The sequence below is a fragment of the Euleptes europaea genome, chromosome 7, assembly GCF_029931775.1.
Source record: "Euleptes europaea isolate rEulEur1 chromosome 7, rEulEur1.hap1, whole genome shotgun sequence".
NCBI lineage: Eukaryota > Metazoa > Chordata > Lepidosauria > Squamata > Sphaerodactylidae > Euleptes > Euleptes europaea.
The window spans coordinates 57,637,405-57,654,854 of NC_079318.1; the positions used below are offsets into that span (position 1 = coordinate 57,637,405).

A 17,450-nucleotide genomic window follows, 5' to 3' on the forward strand; every position below is an offset into this window, starting at 1 on the left:
CACTGAAAATACAAAATTGCCATGTGGTCAGTCTGAGTCTGAGCAGATGGGGGCCAGGCTTAGGCTGGGGGGGAGGTAATTTAGCTTTTTTGCTTACTTAGAGGCCCTTCATGTTGTGAGGCTAGGGTTGCCAGCTCCGGGTTGGGAAATACCTGGAGATTTTTGGGGTGGAGCTTGAAAAAGCCTGCGTATAGGGAGGGGAGGGACTTCAGTGCCACAGAGTCCAATTGCCAAAGTGGCCATTTTCTCCAGGTGAACTGATCTCTATTGGCTGAAGATCAGCTGTAATAGGAGATCTCCAGCTAGTGCCTGGAGGTTGGCAACCCTATGTGAGGCCCTACGCTGTATTTTACCTATCCCTAAATCCAGCTCTCCAGCCTGTATATATGAAGGAAATCAATAAACTGTTAAAGGCACAGGAGCCTTGACAGAAAGAGAAAGGCGGCAGTCCTTTATGCATTGTCTATTCCTGAAATATAATTTTTCAAATCAAATCCAAATCTTAGCTGGAATAAAATTAAGAGCTTTGTTACTTTGTGTGTGTGTGTGTAACATTTTGGTACTCAGAGAACAACAACCCTTTGTGTAAAGGCGTGGGAGTACTTCACCCTTTTAACCTGCGTCAAACTTTGGACTGGTTGGTCAGGTTTATTTATAAACCACGCACTAAGAACGCTTCTTCCTCCTTCCACCGATCAAAGGTATTCTTGCTGTCCTTTCCCAGCTGCAGCGAGTCTTCTGAGAGGGACGAGACTGAACTGAGTAAAAATGGTTGATGAGGAAACGAAGGCCATCCATATTGAGCTGAGGGAGAAAGAAGGCTTGGAGAACAATGGGTTTGTTCAAAGTGAGGACATGAATGAAAAGGAGGCTGAGAACGTTAGCCAAGAAAAGTCGCCAGAACCATGCCTGCTTGGCATTGAACCAGGAGCAGTGCAAGAATTATCTGTGCAGCCGTATGCTGGCATGCCAAAGGAGGTCCTCCTTCAGTTCTCAACTCAGGCGCGCTACCGAATTACCAGAGAGATCCTTTTTTGGTTGATCATTGCATCTTCACTGGTCCTTGTCGCAGCTACAGTTGCCATCATTGCCATGTCCCCAAAGTGCCTTGGCTGGTGGCAAGCCAGTCCCATTTACCAGATCTACCCTCGGTCGTATAAGGACACAGACAAGGATGGTAACGGAGACCTTAAAGGTGGGTATGTCCAACTTTTCTCTTAGAGTCAAGCAGGAAGGAGCATTAAATACATTTTGCTAAAATGCCTAGGCCTCAGCCCTGAAAGATTATTTTTTTACAAAGCAGTTTATAGAACAAGGTTGAATATAATTGCCTGATGCAGTTTTGGATTGCCTCATACAGCATGTTTTCAAAATAGTATGTTTTGGTGCTGGAGAATGTGAACGAATGATCGTCTGTCACGTTTTAAAGTAAGGGACCTCCCAGGAAATTTGAAGTTCTTGAGAACACTAGACTTTGTGAGCGCTGTAAATTAGATTAATATAATGTGTGCCTCTAGTCTAACAAATGCCCTGTTCGTGAGGATGGGCTGGCTAGTGAAGATGTTTGTGAGCTACTGACTGTAGTGAAACTATTGCAGGGTTAACCTAATAAAATAACAATTCTTAGTAAACAGAATAGAGAAAACCAAAATAAATTCTACATAATATACTACCACTATTCAAACAAGACAAGATGATAATTAATCCCAAAGCTTGCAGAAATAGGTAATTTTTCTACTTTCTGGAACGTTAAATTATCCAGAGGTTACTGGGTAAGAGGAATTGTTGCTAAGGCAGCTGCTGCCCTTGTGTTAATTTCTGGACAATGTTCAATAGCTCTGCTTAAGACATAGTGGTTTGGGAACTGGAAGAAGTAGCCACAGTGAGAGAACAGCTAGATTGGAGTCCAGTGGTGCCATAGAGACCAATGTTTGTTTGTTTTTTGCGGTATCAGCTTTCGAGAGTCAAAGCTCCTTTCATCAGATACCAAGAGTCAAAGGGAGTTTTGACTCTTGAAAGTTCATACCCTGAAAAACCTGTTCGTCTCTGAGACGCTGCTGGACTTAAATCTAGCTGTTCTACTGCAGACCAATATGGCTACCCTCTGAAACGATCTTCAGTGAGAGAATGTGCAATTATAAATGCAAATTTTACCTCACAGAAAATAGAAGGTTGGACTTTGACCTGGAAACTATTCTTACCACCCTGCCACTTTTCTAGTCAAGATTCCTAGGAATTAAGTCCAAAAAAGTTACGTTGTTTCACTTGCGTAATAAAAATAATTTTATTTTATTTTCATTTTTAAAGTCTTCTATGTTTTGGTCAAAACAGCCCCCCTGCCCCCCAATGGTTACTTTCAGTCAACACTGTTGCATCTAATGAGCAAGCAAAGTATCTCTACACTTTAGAGACAGAGATATCTCTACTCTGGTACTTCAGTCATGAGCCTATTTTGCTGGAGGGCTGCTTTGGCAATAGAGACGGGTTAAGAGCTAAAATCTCATGCCCTAGTCTCCCATTTAGTCTGGTGCCATGGTCTGGTGGTTGGAATTTTATTTCCCTATTAAATGGGAAGCTAGAGTGCCAGTGTGGTATACTGCTTAGAATTGTAAACGAGTACTGGGGAGACCTGGGCTTGAAGACCCATTCAGTAATAAAGTTAACTGAGTGACCATGGGCCAGTTCATCTCTGACAGCCTATGCTACCTCACTGGGTTGTTGTGTGGGTAAAATGGAGGAACAGAAATCATATATGCACCTTGACCTTTATGTAGGGTAGCCAACTAGGGTGGCCAACCTCCAGGTACTAGCTGGAGATCTCCTGCTGTTCCAACTGATCACCAGCCAAAAGAGATCAGTTCACCTGCAGAAAAATGGCTGCCTTGACAATTGGGCCTTATGGCATTGAAGTCCCTCCCCTCCCCAAACCCTGCCCTCCTCAGGCTCCGCCCCCCCCAAACTTCTCGCCAGTGGCGAATAGGGACCTGGCAACCCTATGGCCAACAGGCCTGGAGAAAAATGTCCAGTTCTTTCAATAGAGACTTAATATATGGAACTGGGAACCTGAAGCTTTTCATGGCATGGATGTATATAACATCACTTGGTAAATAATATCCCATTAAGTCTCTCTCTCCCCCCACCCCAGTATGTGTATCTATTTATCTACCTACCTACACCCCGACCTTTTCCTATTAATGAGTCAGGATATTTTTCTCCAGGCATTATGGCAACCCCACCTCTATGGTGGGAGCATGGAATTAAAATGATAAAGACTATCGTTCTTCTCATTATTTCCCTGATCAGGTATCCAAGAAAAGCTGGATCATATCCAATATCTCAATGTCAAAACAATTTGGATCACATCTTTTTACAAATCTGCTTTAAAAGATGTTGGGTATGGAATAGAAGACTTTCAAGACATAGACCCTATGTTTGGAACTATGAAGGACTTTGAAAACCTGGTTGCAGCAATCCATGATAAAGGTTAGTTTTGCTTTTTAAAACAAGTTTTGCTTGTGTATATTAAGATGCATTTTAAAAATACTCTGTGATTGCTGGTTATTTTTAAACTAGCTTAATGCCCATCAGTATGACAGGTAGGTGGAAAGCCCATGAATGTCAGGAGATGGGCCAGTAACAAAATATGGGTTCTAGCCTGGGGGAGTCCAAGCAGCCTTTCAGGTGGGTAGCCGTGCTGGTCTGCAGTAGAAGAGCAAGATTTGAGTCCAGCAGCACCTTAATAGAGCCAGTTTGGTGTAGTGGTTAAGAGCAGTGGACTCTGATCTGGAGAACCGGGTTTGATTCCCCACTCCTCCACATGAGCGGTGGAAACTAATCTGGTGATTGGGATTTGTTTCCCCGCTCCTACACATGAAGCCAGATGGGTGACCTTGGGCTACTCACACTCTCTCAGCCTCACCTGCCTCACAGGGTGTCTGTTGTGGGGAAGGGAAGGTGATTGTAAGCCGGTTTGATTCTTCCTTAAGTGGTAGAGAAAGTCAGCATATAAAAACCAACTCTTTGGGATTTGTGCAAGTAAGTAACATCCTGCAGACAGGGCTGTGTGCTTGGCTGTCTGTGCTGTACCCCTGCGCACAGGGATGGCCAGATCCATTGTCAGCTGAATACATTTTGCCACCTGAGGACACTCATACATTAACAGAAATCACAGGCCAGATGTACAGAAGAATCTTCTGAAAGGCTGCTTTGAACCCAACCCAAAATGTTTAGTTGCTGTCAGAAAATAAAGATGTTATTAGATGGCAAGTCTAAGTTCATTGTATCTGTATGCAGGGCTAAGAGTGTTGATCCACATGGCCTTTTAAAGTGGACAGTCCTGAGCAGAGATATACCCTTCTAAGTCCATTAAAGTCAATGATCTTAGAACAGTGTAACTCTGCTTAGGAATGCACTGTAATTGATTGATTTATTGCTATCAAGTTGCAGCTGATTTATGGCATCCCCATTGGGTTTTCAATGGAAGAGATGTTCAGTGGTGGTTTGCCATTGGCTGGGTCTGTGTAGCAACCCTGAATCCCCTTAGTGGTTTCCCATCCAACTGCTAACCAGGGCTGTCCCTGCTTAGCAGTTGAGATCTGACAAGCATCAGGCTAATGTGGGCTATCTAGGCGAGCATGTTTGTAGCATTTTTCTTAGGTGCTCAACATGTTTCACATAAGGTTTACTCACTAATCCTTGGGAAACCTCTAAGATAGACTTGTAATGTATTCACCGTAACGGAAATATCTTGTGCTGTGTTTGACATGCTGTTATGGACATCTTTGTAAGGTTTAAAAGTGATAATGGATTTAATACCCAACCATACCAGCGACAAGCACAAGTGGTTTCAGCTTAGCCGCAATCGTACTGGAAAGTACACAGATTATTACATCTGGCATGACTGCGCACACATTGATGGGAGAACCACACCACCTAATAACTGGGTGAGTACAGGACTCGAACAATAAAGAATTCATAAACTGAATAATACCTTACTGTGCTATAAAGAATGCACAGAGGGTTCAAGCATATCATCTGCTTCAAACACATGCCTTTTGGGTGTGATAGGTGTTGTGGGAAATTTAGGGTTTTTTACTTCCAGATTGATTAACTTTTATATTTGTATTATTGTAGTTCTGCTTGGCTAGACTGATCTAGTCAGATCTCAGAAACTAAGCTAGTTGGCCCTGGTTAGTACTTGGATGGGAGACCACCAAGGAATGTCAGGGTTGTTGTGCAGAGGAAGGCAATGGCAAACCACCTCTGTTAGTCTCTTGCCTGGAAGACCCTACTGGGTTGCTGCTGCCATAAGTCTGCTGCAACTTGACTGCACACACAGAGAGTTCTACTTGAGCCCCAGTTTTGGAGGAAAAGCAGAATCTAAAATGCCAAGTAAAGACAAATGCAGCTACCAGTGCAATCCTAAATAGAGTTACACCTAAGTCTATTGGAGTCAGTGGGTTTAGAAGGGTGTAACACTGTTTGAGTTGTTGACCAGTGACTGCAGACAAGTTTTAAAAGGGGTTTAAGATATTCACAGGATAGAAAGCAGACAACAATTATTAACTAAAGTCAGCGTGCTGATTTTTTTCTGAGAAAAAGCACCTTTTGCTGCTGTACCTTTCTATGCTGATGTAATAGCTTACTGACTAAAATGAAATGCCAAAGCAGAATGGATTCTCGGTTAATAGTTACTAACCTGCATACCATCTAGGTCTTTGCAAAAGGCTACTGCTTTGGTCAAGCAGCAGAATTCAGTCACGTTTCTGTCTAATGCCATCACTTTGTTAGGCATGTAACTAGGTAAAGGACACACATTCTAAAGATTTCATTTGGATTACTTTAGAATGTAAATATCTGTGTAATTAACTTTTTAAAAAAATGTATAGTATGCTGAACTCCATGAACTACAGTACAAAACTTAGCTAACAAATGGCAAAGCCAGCAACGCTTTTGAAAAGCATATCAGTGGGGACCTGCTGCTCAACATATTGACTTGTAAAAATTACCCCCGTGAGGAGAAAGCTATTTTTGATATTTTATTCAGCTTTTCCTCCAAGGAGATCAGACAGTCTACCCCCTTTCATTTGGTTCTCACAACGACCCTGTGAGGTAGGCTAGATGAAAGAGAATGATTGGCCCTTAGTCATTCAGTGAGCTTCCTGGAAAAGTGGGGATTTGAAGTCAAATCCTAATCCAGCACAGGGACTGCAACACCCTCACAAAAGCTGTTTGGCTGGTAGTCCTTTTCGGTAGGGAAAAAGTCACAAGGAGAAAGACTTAAATATTCCTTCTTCCCACATAAGTCTTGCTTTTTAAACTGTAGCCCTCTCAGGTTGCAGTCCATTAAAAAAAAATAGAAAACAGAAGGCCAAAGTCTGGAAAAATAATAACAGAACTACAAGTAATATGTTAGTTCCTCCCTAAGAGAGTCTACAATTCCAGTTTTAGGACGGGATTAAGAACATAACATAACACAAGAACACAGGATTCCATGCGCATTTACTTCAGAGTCAATCCTATGGGATTGGAGGGAATGATTTTGGATTAAACACATTTAGGATTGGTCTGTTGTTCAATACACACACACACACACACACACACACACTATGTTCAATTCTATATATTTGCAAATGGGCTCACAGTTCATCTGAAAATGTTTAAATTTGATGTTCATTGATAATATTGTAAGATAAACTATATGTATGAATTTAGCAAGAAATTCAATCCACTGCAGAATTAGATAGTGTCGTCTTTTTTAACTTTGTTTTTTGTTCTGTCTTTTTACAACGAGTTTGGGGGGTCGGTGGGGGGGAGATGCATTCTGCATGACTGGTTCATTGTCTGATACTCCTTGTTCAATAGGGCATCCCAGGGCGAGGGGCTTCCTCACAGCTGTCCCTTGGCCCTGCCAACCATGACATCAGAATCAAACAAACCAACTAATTGTTAGATCATTCCTTTGGTTTTTTTGAAAATGCAAAAATGTTGGAAACAGGCTCCACTCTCACTTTCTGCATTTCAATTTGAAATCTGCATAGTTCAGAATACGGGAATTTCCTTAAAAGCAAAGATTACAGGTTAGGGGAGGATTGACAGTCCTTGCCATTTCCTTTTCATCTATTTAATGTCTGAGAACAAAGTCTAATTTCAGCAAAGGAATAACCTTAACACATTTTCTTCCTCCAGAAGTTACTTTTTAAAAAATGTTTCATCTTGTAGCATACCTGTATTTTGTAAAGTGGATATTAATAGCTTATTTTGTCTGGCCTGTTTCAGATGAATTTCCTTTTGGGCCATTCTTTGTTTTATGGTTGATGTTCATAGTAGTTAGTTATGAGCCTTGAGCCAGAGGAAGTTTTGCTGAAATCAGGTTGGAACTAAAAAAATGTTTCAGGCAATAAATCTGATGTTTGTTGTTTATAAGTGTTAAATTTATATGCCTTGGGCTGTGGCCAAGTTTGTAAACTGTCTTGGACTAAATAGGAAAGGTGGGATAAAGTGTTTTAAATAAATAAGTCAAATGCAACAAACTCTATCTACTATCTGGAGTGTCCATTGACCATACAAGGCCTCTTTCCCCAAAAGACAAAGAGGCGACTAATATATTTGAAGAATAGGAAAGCTATGAAATCATGTGTTCATGTTTAGCTCTAATGGTGATGATTCTAAGAAATTTGATAAAAAGACTATTTCTTATGCAATTAGGTGAGTGTATTTGGGAATTCCAGTTGGCAGTACGACGATGTACGAAAACAATGTTATTATCATCAGTTTGGAAAAGAGCAGCCTGATCTGAATTTTCGGAACCAAAATGTTCAAGAAGAAATTCATGTGAGTATAAGTTAGTATCCTTATTATTAAGAAATCTGGATAGGCCTTAGGAATATGATTAATTGAAACTTGCTTTTATACTAAAGGGGGATTTGGTGCAGAGTAACGAGAAATAAAAGACATTCAGTCAGTAACCTATTTTGTTTCTGTTTTTCTTTTGTCATTGTTCTGTAGGCATTCTTTTAATGACTTACAACTTAATAATATATGCATTTCTATGCAATCCAGTTTGACCCTGACTACTGACTTCCCTGTTAGGCTGTAGCTCCCAAGTACAATGTATATTAGACAGACAAGACAGGGTTGGACCAATAGGTCAAATACTGATAAATGCATAGTGAAATGGAGTAGAACTGTACCTCTTCAGGCTGCAGACAGGGTGGTATTACATGCTTGAATAATTGTGTGCGTAGATAAAGTGCCGTCAAGTCACAGCTGACTTATGGAAACCCCAGCAAGGGGCTTTCCATGCAAGTGAAAAGGTGATTTCCATTTACTTCCTCTGCAGAATCTTCCTTGATGGTCTCCCTTTCAATTTTGGACCTTGCTTAGCTTTTGAGACCTGATGAGATCGGGCTATACCATGCCACCTTCTCTCCTGCTTGAAAAATTACCCATGAGGGAAAAAAAACCTTCTTATTAATGGCTGATGCCTTTTTACTGACATGCTAGCTTTCTGTATGAAGGGAGCACCCTCATGTGGTGGAGCATTCAGACATGAATCCTTCCTCTTGCAACCTGAAAATGTCTAATCCATGAAAAGATTTATCATGTGATTTTGCTGATAGTTTCATAAAATCTGCCAGTGGTGCTATATAACCTAGAGCATACTTTTAGTGGAAAGAAATTTCAGAACTGGGAGAAGATACTTTTTTTTGTGGGGGGGAACTATCAATTGCTGATAATGGAACCTTGGGTGAGGTGAAGAATCTATGACAGGTTCCCAAACTTGTTGATCCTTCAAGCTTTTTTTGAAGTTTTGAGAACAGATAGGAGGTGCCACTATCAAATGGCTGCCATGGAGGAGCATAACAAAATGGCTGCCATGGGGTGAGCCACCAACTACAAAATATTAGGAGGTTTGGAGCAAAATACCTTCTTATGAAGGAGGCAACTGTTTCTGAAATGAGAGCTCTCTGCCAACACAAAGGAGGTATCTGCGGGCTTTTCTGAAATTTTTCCTTCTTCAATAAGATGCAAAAAAAAATTAGGACTGGCTCCTTTTGGGCAGAGGGGAGGAGGAGATATGCCTTGGGGAAGAAAGAACTGGGCACCAAGAAACACATGGATGGGTACCATTATGCCCATGGGTATCTCATTGGAGATCATGATAACTGTTCTATGGTATATAAGAGAATGGGACATGTCACACTAAGACTGTATCATGTAAAGGTTCTAGCCAATTTCTTCCTTGAAACATCATTATTGTGTTATCTAGATAACTATGTGAAATACGTTAGGTAAAACATGACTTTTTGGAGTTCAGCAAATACATTCTCTCCATTTTGTACTTAGGATATGATCAGGTTTTGGCTTGGTAAGGGCATTGATGGATTCAGTATGAATGATGTTAAATTCCTTCTGGAAGCAACACACCTGAGAGATGAACCTCAAGTGAATAAATCTCAAAATCCGGTAAATGGCTTTTCTGACTTTTCCTTCCCCAGGGGATGTGAACCAATAAGGGTTTATTGCATGTTGATATGATAGTTATTGAAAAGATGCAATGATTGTCAGGATCCTGACTAGTGTAAAGCGGTGGGCATGAATATACATCAGAGGTAATTTAAGGCAACAGCTGGTTGCATGTCAATTGCGTCAATGTTGGTTGTGTTACTGGATGATGCTTTCACCATTTTAGGTCTCCAGTAAGTGTTGTAGAAACCTGCAACACTGGTTTGATATCAGCTAGATAGAAAGGTCTACCATACCTTTCCTGCAACCTTAGGACCCTTTCGCCAATGGAAGAGCCACTTAAGTTGGAAGAAGGCTTCAAACGTTGTCCAGTGGTGTGCTAGGATAGGGGGGTAGGGTCCACTGCTGTAGCTGTACAGGATTTGGGTGAGGGGCACATCCTTTGCATGCTTAAGGTTCCAGACTCATGTCCTGACATTTCCAATGTAAAGGATCTTGGACAGTAGCACTGGGAAAGACTTAAGGCAGATCTATCAGTGTTTATCAACAATGTTCAGAGGCAGTATAACTCTATTTAGCAGAAGCTGGGGACAGAATGCAGGAAGAGGTTATTGCCTATATGTCTATCCTACTTGTCAGTTTCCCAGAAATTTTGGCCCAGCTCCTGTTGGAAATGGAATAATGGATTAGATGGATCTTTGTTCTGACCTGTTCTTACTGTGTGTGTGTTTTTAGCTCTTGGACAACCACTGCCTCTTAGTGAGAGTGCTGGCCTTACCAGTCCAATGGTTGGTCTCAGTTTAAGGCAGTGCCATGAGTTTCATATCATGATCATCAAAGTACCCTAAGTCAGTCTCCAAACTGGAAAGTGATCTAGTAGTAGTGAATCCAATCCAATTTATCTGGCAAGGTGGAATGCAAGTCAGCCAGGACTATATGTATCCTTCCTTCATGCAGCTGAAGTTTTCTAAGAGCTCCCCTCTCAGAAAGTGTGTCTATAGAATCCTCAAACTTTTCCCAGTGCACAGCTGTGTGTACTTGGGCAAATCTCTGTTTGGGATTTTTTGTAAACTCCCCCTTTTTCTCAGGATTTTTTGTTGTTGTTGTTGCAATCTAGGGTCTTTCCCCCAGGTTTGTAGAAATATTTCTTTTGTGTCTACATGGCCCCCATCTGCGGATTTAAGTATCCACAGATGGGGGCATGTTGACTATTATATGGATAGCCTCAACATATCCATTTTAAAAAGCTTTAACTCCAAGTCAGTGCAGGAATTTGAATGGATTATAACAGCAGTCTCAGAAAAGTCATACATGTGTTCTGAACGGCAGCCATTTTTTAATATACCTGCATCCAGAAATTATTTGAAAAAGCATTTCTCCAGAGGATTAATGACAGATGTTCCATTGTTTCTCAAGGACAGCATTTCGGCCTATTCTGAATTGTATCACGACTATACCACCACCCAGGTTGGCATGCATGATATAGTCCGCAGCTTTCGGCACACCATGGATAAGTTCAGCAGTGAGCCTGGTAGATACAGGTAACAATACTATGATGGCTTGACCATTGGACAATTTCTTATTATCTGACACTGTTAAAAGCCACCCAGGAAACAGGCTGAATTTTTAAGAGGTAAGAGCAAATGGGTTTTCCTCCCCCTATATTTGTCAGAACAACATTTTAAACAAGGCATTCCCAGAAAGCAAAAATAGGAACAAAACAAGGCAGCGATTTACCAGGAACAGGTTCCAATAACTAGAGATGGTCCATGGTAAATAGGAACTGTTGAACTATATGGAAACCTGGCTCTTCTTTGCCCAAACCAGACTTCTGCCTTGCCATAGAATGAGTTGCATTCCAAGTCTTAACATGTGTAGAGTACTTTATACCAATCCCCTTCAAGCTACACTCAAGAGGCCTAATGTGCATGACCATAGGTTCAAAGGCCTTGTCCTAACCAAATTAATAATTTTGACCATTTACTTGCTTTTCTAAAGACACCCTGCCAGTGATAGAGTATAACCCCGAAGGATTACAGTTTTCAGTAGAGGAAAGCAAAAGTTTGGAATTATATTTCAACATGGAAGATACGTAGATAATTATTTTAAATGATATCTATACATCTAATGGTAAAGTGTGCCCCCCACCTGTGGATATCTGAATCTGCAGATTGGGGCCACATTGACACTAAACATATTTTCCTACAAAATTGGGGGACTCCCAGGTTTGTAGAAAAACCTGGTCTTAAAAAATAAATGGGGGGGTTGGTTCTTGTAGGTCACACAGCCCGGATAACCTACAAGAACCAATGAACTCTGACCGTGAAAGCCTTCGACAATACATGGGGGTGTGTGTTTAAATCCCTGCCAATAAAAGATGCCGTGTCCTCCATGTGTTGTTGGTGATAGGGGCTTGCTGGGATCTGCGGTTGGCGGTGGTACACCCTTGGGGGAGAAGAAGCTCTGATGGTCCTGGCGGTAAGGCTGGGAGGTGCGCCTGGCCTGGCTGCATTGATGGTGATAAGAGGGGTGGCTGGGAACTGTGACAGCCCAGTGACAATAAGAGAAATAGTGAGATAAGAAGCTGCATTGGGCCTGGCGGCAAGGCTAGGAGAAGCATCTGGCCTGGCTGCATTGCTGGCGATGGTGGTGAGGTGGCCAGGAGCTGTGGTAGTCCTGGCATTGTTGCCATTGGTGGGGGTAGGCGGCTGGGAGCTTTTTGGGGGGGGCTGGCAGTGTTGCTATTGTGTGTGTGGGTGGCTAGGAGCCATGATGAGCCTGGAAGCATTGCTGTGGTGGTGGTGGGGGCACAAACCTCAGTCATCCTGGCAGTGAAGCCTTGGGGGGGGGGGGAGAAAGCTAAGAAGGGGGATTTCCCCTTGCCAGTATTGTGGGTGACTCACTGATATGCTTATTAACAATTACTGCCTTGTAGGAACTTGCTGGGCAAACTCCTTGTCATATAACAAATTAAATAATGGTCAGGATCCAAAGGGACGTTAGATGAAGAATATGTATTTCATCTATTCCTGGCACAACGTTTGCTTTTGCTATATTAAAGTGAATAATGCTGGCTATATTTTTTTTATAAATGTTACAAAATGTCTTTTCTTTTGAAGATTTATGGGCACAGGAGCCAATAACCAAGACAGTATTGAAAGAACTATGATGTATTATGGGACCCCTTTTATTCAAGAAGCAAATTTTCCTTTTAACCTGTTGCTCATGAACATTAAAGAAATCTCTGGAAGTAGCATTTTTGAAACAGTAGCTGCATGGATGAAGAATATGCCACCAGGGAAATGGCCAAATTGGGCGGTAAGCTTCTGATCCAGGGGGATTAGGATAGTCTTTCACCTCACACAACAGAACTTTTGTTGGTATTTATTAATTAATTGGTTAGCCCCACCCCCTTCCTCTAAGGCATCAGGATGGGATACGTGAAGAAATTTCATGTTTGTCCTCTTGCCTTGTTTATGAGGTAAATTAGTTTGAGGTTAGATTAGAGGGTTGGTCTCTTCATGAAGAAGCTGGTTTGCAGCTGGGGGGTACAATTCAATCAGCAGGTGGAGGCACAGATCTCCTAAGGACCTTTTGCCAGCTTTGGGTGGTGTGCTACCTGCAGCCCTTCCTTGAGAGGCAAATTTGGCCAAATGCTCAAAACAAACAAACACAAGCGACTGGTTTCAGGACTGTGAGATGGTTTAATGACTGGGTTCATTGAATCAATGATGTGTTATCCTGGACTATGCCATAAGCCATTAAAGAACTGTGGCAAATAGACCCGTGTGCCACACAATCCAGCTCTATATTGGACAAGTTTGTAATAATCAGAATGATGCTGTTATTTGACGATTTGTGCGTCTTTCTATGCCTTTGTGTAATAAAATAAGGTACCCTGCTGTTCAGATTTAATTTTTTATTGCACAGAGGTTTTCAGCTTTGATAATTAGACTTCTTCTGACAAGACTGTTCCTTTGTATTTTAGTGACCTTAGAACAATTTGTTCCCTTTTCTCTGCATGCAGTGAAATCCCTTTTAGTGGAAAGCAATATTAAAATACTTTATTTCACATATTGAGCGGTGTGATTAAAAAGCATGTAAGTACTCAGTCAATATAATAAAATTACGAATGAACCTTTCCCCCTAGGAGCTATAATCTATCCAAGTACTTTTGAACATAGGCAATTGTAAAAAATGCCTACCTCCTTGAAAATGCCAACTTCATTAGTTTAAACAACCACCACGTTCTGCTGTAAGATATGGCCACTGTGGCTTTTATGGAATCAATAACCTGGTCTTGTATCTAGCCCAAATATGTTGTTTTAAAAATTATTATTATTATAAACAAAGTTCTTTTTTATTTTAGGTTGGAGACCCTAACACTGCTCGTGTCTCCTCTCGGATTGGAAAGGAATACATAAATGTCATAAACATGCTTCTTTTAACCCTTCCTGGAACACCTACTACATATTATGGTGAAGAAATAGGAATGGAAGATACCCCATCACAAACTGTGAGTGAAATATTCTGTGAGTTCCAGTCCATCAGGGTCATGCAGTGGTTACAGCAGGGGGCCCCAACCTTTTTGAACATGTGGGAACCTTTGGAATTTTGAGAGGGAATATTTAGTGGCTTCTGAATGAGGCTCAGCCAAACCCCAAAAGTAGTGCCGGATTTAGATGAGGCCCTACGCTATTCCACTTGTGAGGCCCCTCCCAATCCCCCACCCTCACAACTAGAGGAAGATGAAAGAGTGTTTTAAACAAAATCCAGTGAAGCCAAGGATGATGACAGGTGTTTACAATTCCACAATTCACAATTCCTCTAAAGGACATAAGCTGTTGTTGTTAAATACTGTAGTGATTGAAAAATATATACTATACACCTTGGCCGGAGGCCCCCTAGCTTTTGAGGCCCTAGGCTTCAGCCTGCCAAGCCTATAGGTAAATCTGGCACTGCCCAAAAGGCTTCCACATGAAGCAGAGCCAAACACAATACCTTACCCTACACCTTGCAACAACAAAAAAAAATCACAGAAGGGGGAATAAAAATAAATGAGGGGAGGAATGGAGCAAGAGACTGGGGAATAAAAAGAAAGCTGAAGGGGAAATGAAACCACAGTCCTGGACACTCACCTTATAGTCTCACTCTGGCCTGATCTCTAGCATTCCGGATAAGAGATACTCAACTTGTATTAAAAATGTAGATTGTGGCTTTGATTTAGGCTGACTTTACCTTTATTGACTTGATTGCACTGCTTTCATGGTGGCCCAGGTATGTGCAAAGTCTTCTTGCCACATGGATTGGCTTCCTGGCAAGTTGACAAACCACACAAGTGACCCCTGGCTCTTTGAGAGATAGTAACATGTATTTCGGTCAGGTTTTGCTTCAAATTAAAAGTAATGTCTGACAGATAAACTATTTAATTTATTTTACAATGAATAACATTGCCCCCCCTTTTTAGGCAACCTTTCCAGAAAAGTCACCCATGCAATGGGACAGCAGTCCTTATGCTGGCTTTACTGAGGGCAACTCAAGCTGGATCCCTGTCAACTCTGACTATCCAAATATAAGTGTGGATGTAAGTATGAAGGCTGTGGTTGTTTTGTCTCTTCTTCAAAAGGAAAAGGGAACAAATTGACATGACCAATTAGATTATTTTATTCATCAGGATGATTGCTTGAAATTAAAATCAAGATATTTAAAAACAAAGGGGAACAATTCAGCCCCTCACACATGCAAAAGTCCACGCAAAGCGATATCACAGCTATTTCTGTATCAGAGGGACTGGATGGTTTCTTGAATGGGCTAGCAAGTGTTTGACAAGTCATGCAGACAACCAATAAATTATTATTTATTATTTGATTTGATTTCTATTCCGCTCCCTCCCCTGCTGCAGAGGGACTTGGGGGGGTTTAACAACATATAACATATATGATTAAAATCCAATACATATATAAATACATACAATTAGTCAGATTAAAATAAATATAATATAATCTTAAAAACTCCAAGATGGCAAGTAAGCATTCCCTCTCATGGGGGAGGAATACATTCCCTCCCAGTCAATGCTGGCACTAGCATTGCTGGGGGGGAGGGAGAGTTGACACATCTAGGGGCTTCCACCAGCTTCCTTGGGAATTAAACAGTCATACCTGCCTTTAGCAGTTTAATTTATCAGTGTGAGATCTAAATTTGCCTGCTCCCAAAAGCATGCATGTGCACATACCCTGAACAGAATATAAGATACCTACCCACATAATAAATACAATAATCATTGATAGAAGGAAAATTAGGTCATTTTTAATATGTCCTTCCCCCCCCCATTCCATTCCATAATACAGTAACATTTTAAAAACCCCAAATGTAAACAAATCTGCCCTTAACTCAACCTGAGAATGTACTTAGGACCAGAGGCGAGGGATATAAATTTGTCGAATGAAAAACAGTAATAAATAACTCACAGCCTTTCCTGTAAACATTACTCTCCCCAGTTGATCAATGCATCCCTCCAATTAATCAACTAATGCTTTAGTTGATTTATCAGTTTGTTTTATTATGTTTTATTAATTATTGTGTTTTATTATGCCTAGATGGCTAAATGATAAATATTTATAAGGGTCACTGGAACTGGATGAATGTTAAAAGCCAAGCAGCTAAAAATATTGTTCCTGGAGTAACAGAGAAATACTGGGAAATGGGGAATAAAGCACAGCAGGTAGCTTCACTGTAGTCAGAGCATATTTTTAGCATCTAAGAAACCACTCAGCATGGCAACCGTTATGTTACAGGTTCAAAAGACCGACCCAGACTCTACACTCAACGTATATCGAGAGCTCAGTTCCCTTCGTGCCAATGAGCTTCCCATTCATAGGGGATGGATGTGCTATATTTGGAATGACAGCAATGTCTTTGTGTATGTGAGAGAACTGGATGGCTTAGATCAAGTGTTTATGATGGTCTTGAATTTTGGAATGGAAACCACAACTGATCTTCAGGCTTTGGATCTTGACCTTCCCTCAGAAGCTATTATAAAGCTAAGCACGAATGCTACCAATAGTGGTACAGTTACAAATACAAAAACAGTCAAAACTGGAAGGGGTGAAGGACTCATCTTGGAATACAGGACAAGTAAGCCAGTCCACAATAAGGAAACTTTCAAGGAGAAGTGTTTTGTTGCAGAAAAGGCATGTTATTCCAGTCTCTTCAATTTACTCTACATGTACTGCTAAGTGGCATTAGCAGTTAATTCCAAGTTCATGCCTTGACAAATGGGGTGCATGTTCTGTGCTAGTCTTTCCACTAGACATAAATATGCCTCATCTCATTCAAATAAGTGTGTTAAGTGCCGTCAAGTTGCTTCTGACTTATGACGACCCTATAGATTAATGACCTCCAAGACGTCATCATTAACAGCCTTGCTCAGTTCTTGCAAACTGAGGGCCGTGGCTTCCTTAATTGAGTCAGTCCATCCCACGTTGTGCCTTCCTCTTTTCCTGCTGCCTTCAAATACATGTTGGCTTAATTCAGACTAACTCCAAACCACGGTTTGGTGCTAAATGAACAAGCCTGGGGGATCCTCAGCCTTGAATATTGCCTTCTTCCCTTGCACTCCACAATCTAATAAATTGTTTTCTCTTTTCCAGCAAATAGTTTTGATTTTGCACTTGCCCTATAAATTATGATTGCAAACAGTTGGTGTAATAGATTTGATGCCGTGATCGGTGGACACAAGTATAGCAGGTCTTTCCCATCCCGCCCCCCGGCACTGCAGTACTTTTCATACCCTAAGAAAGTTATTCCAGGAGTTGTGGGACCCATGTACGTTAACAGCCAAGTGAGTCCTTTGATTCCAAATACAAGCGTTTGGACCTAACTACCAACTAATTGCATATGGATTGGGAGGCTGTATTGGGAAAAGAGAAGAGGGAAACTGTTTCCTTCTTCCTACTCCATCAGTAGAGTGATGCTGCCAGAAG

General features: G+C 41.3%; 1 protein-coding gene across 1 annotated transcript; it reads left to right on the forward strand.

The window, feature by feature from the left end:
• The first annotated feature begins 639 nt into the window (after positions 1–639).
• SLC3A1 (solute carrier family 3 member 1) lies at positions 640–16,723 on the forward strand. The gene is made up of 10 exons (XM_056852745.1): positions 640–1,195; positions 3,304–3,483; positions 4,789–4,943; positions 7,708–7,833; positions 9,349–9,468; positions 10,885–11,009; positions 12,588–12,786; positions 13,838–13,984; positions 14,936–15,052; positions 16,263–16,723. Exons 1-10 carry the CDS (start codon positions 769–771, stop codon positions 16,701–16,703), a joined length of 2,037 nt encoding a protein of 678 aa, XP_056708723.1. The 5' UTR covers positions 640–768; the 3' UTR covers positions 16,704–16,723.
• The last annotated feature ends 727 nt before the right edge of the window (positions 16,724–17,450 follow it).

Excerpts from the sequence above, each read along its gene's own strand:
- SLC3A1 (XM_056852745.1), top strand. The coding sequence starts at position 769 with ATGGTTGATGAGGAAACGAAGGCCATCCATATTGAGCTGAGGGAGAAA. Across the intron at positions 1,196-3,303 it reads TGGTAACGGAGACCTTAAAG|GTATCCAAGAAAAGCTGGAT; the intron begins GTGGGTATGTCC and ends TTCCCTGATCAG. Across the intron at positions 7,834-9,348 it reads ATGTTCAAGAAGAAATTCAT|GATATGATCAGGTTTTGGCT; the intron begins GTGAGTATAAGT and ends TTTTGTACTTAG.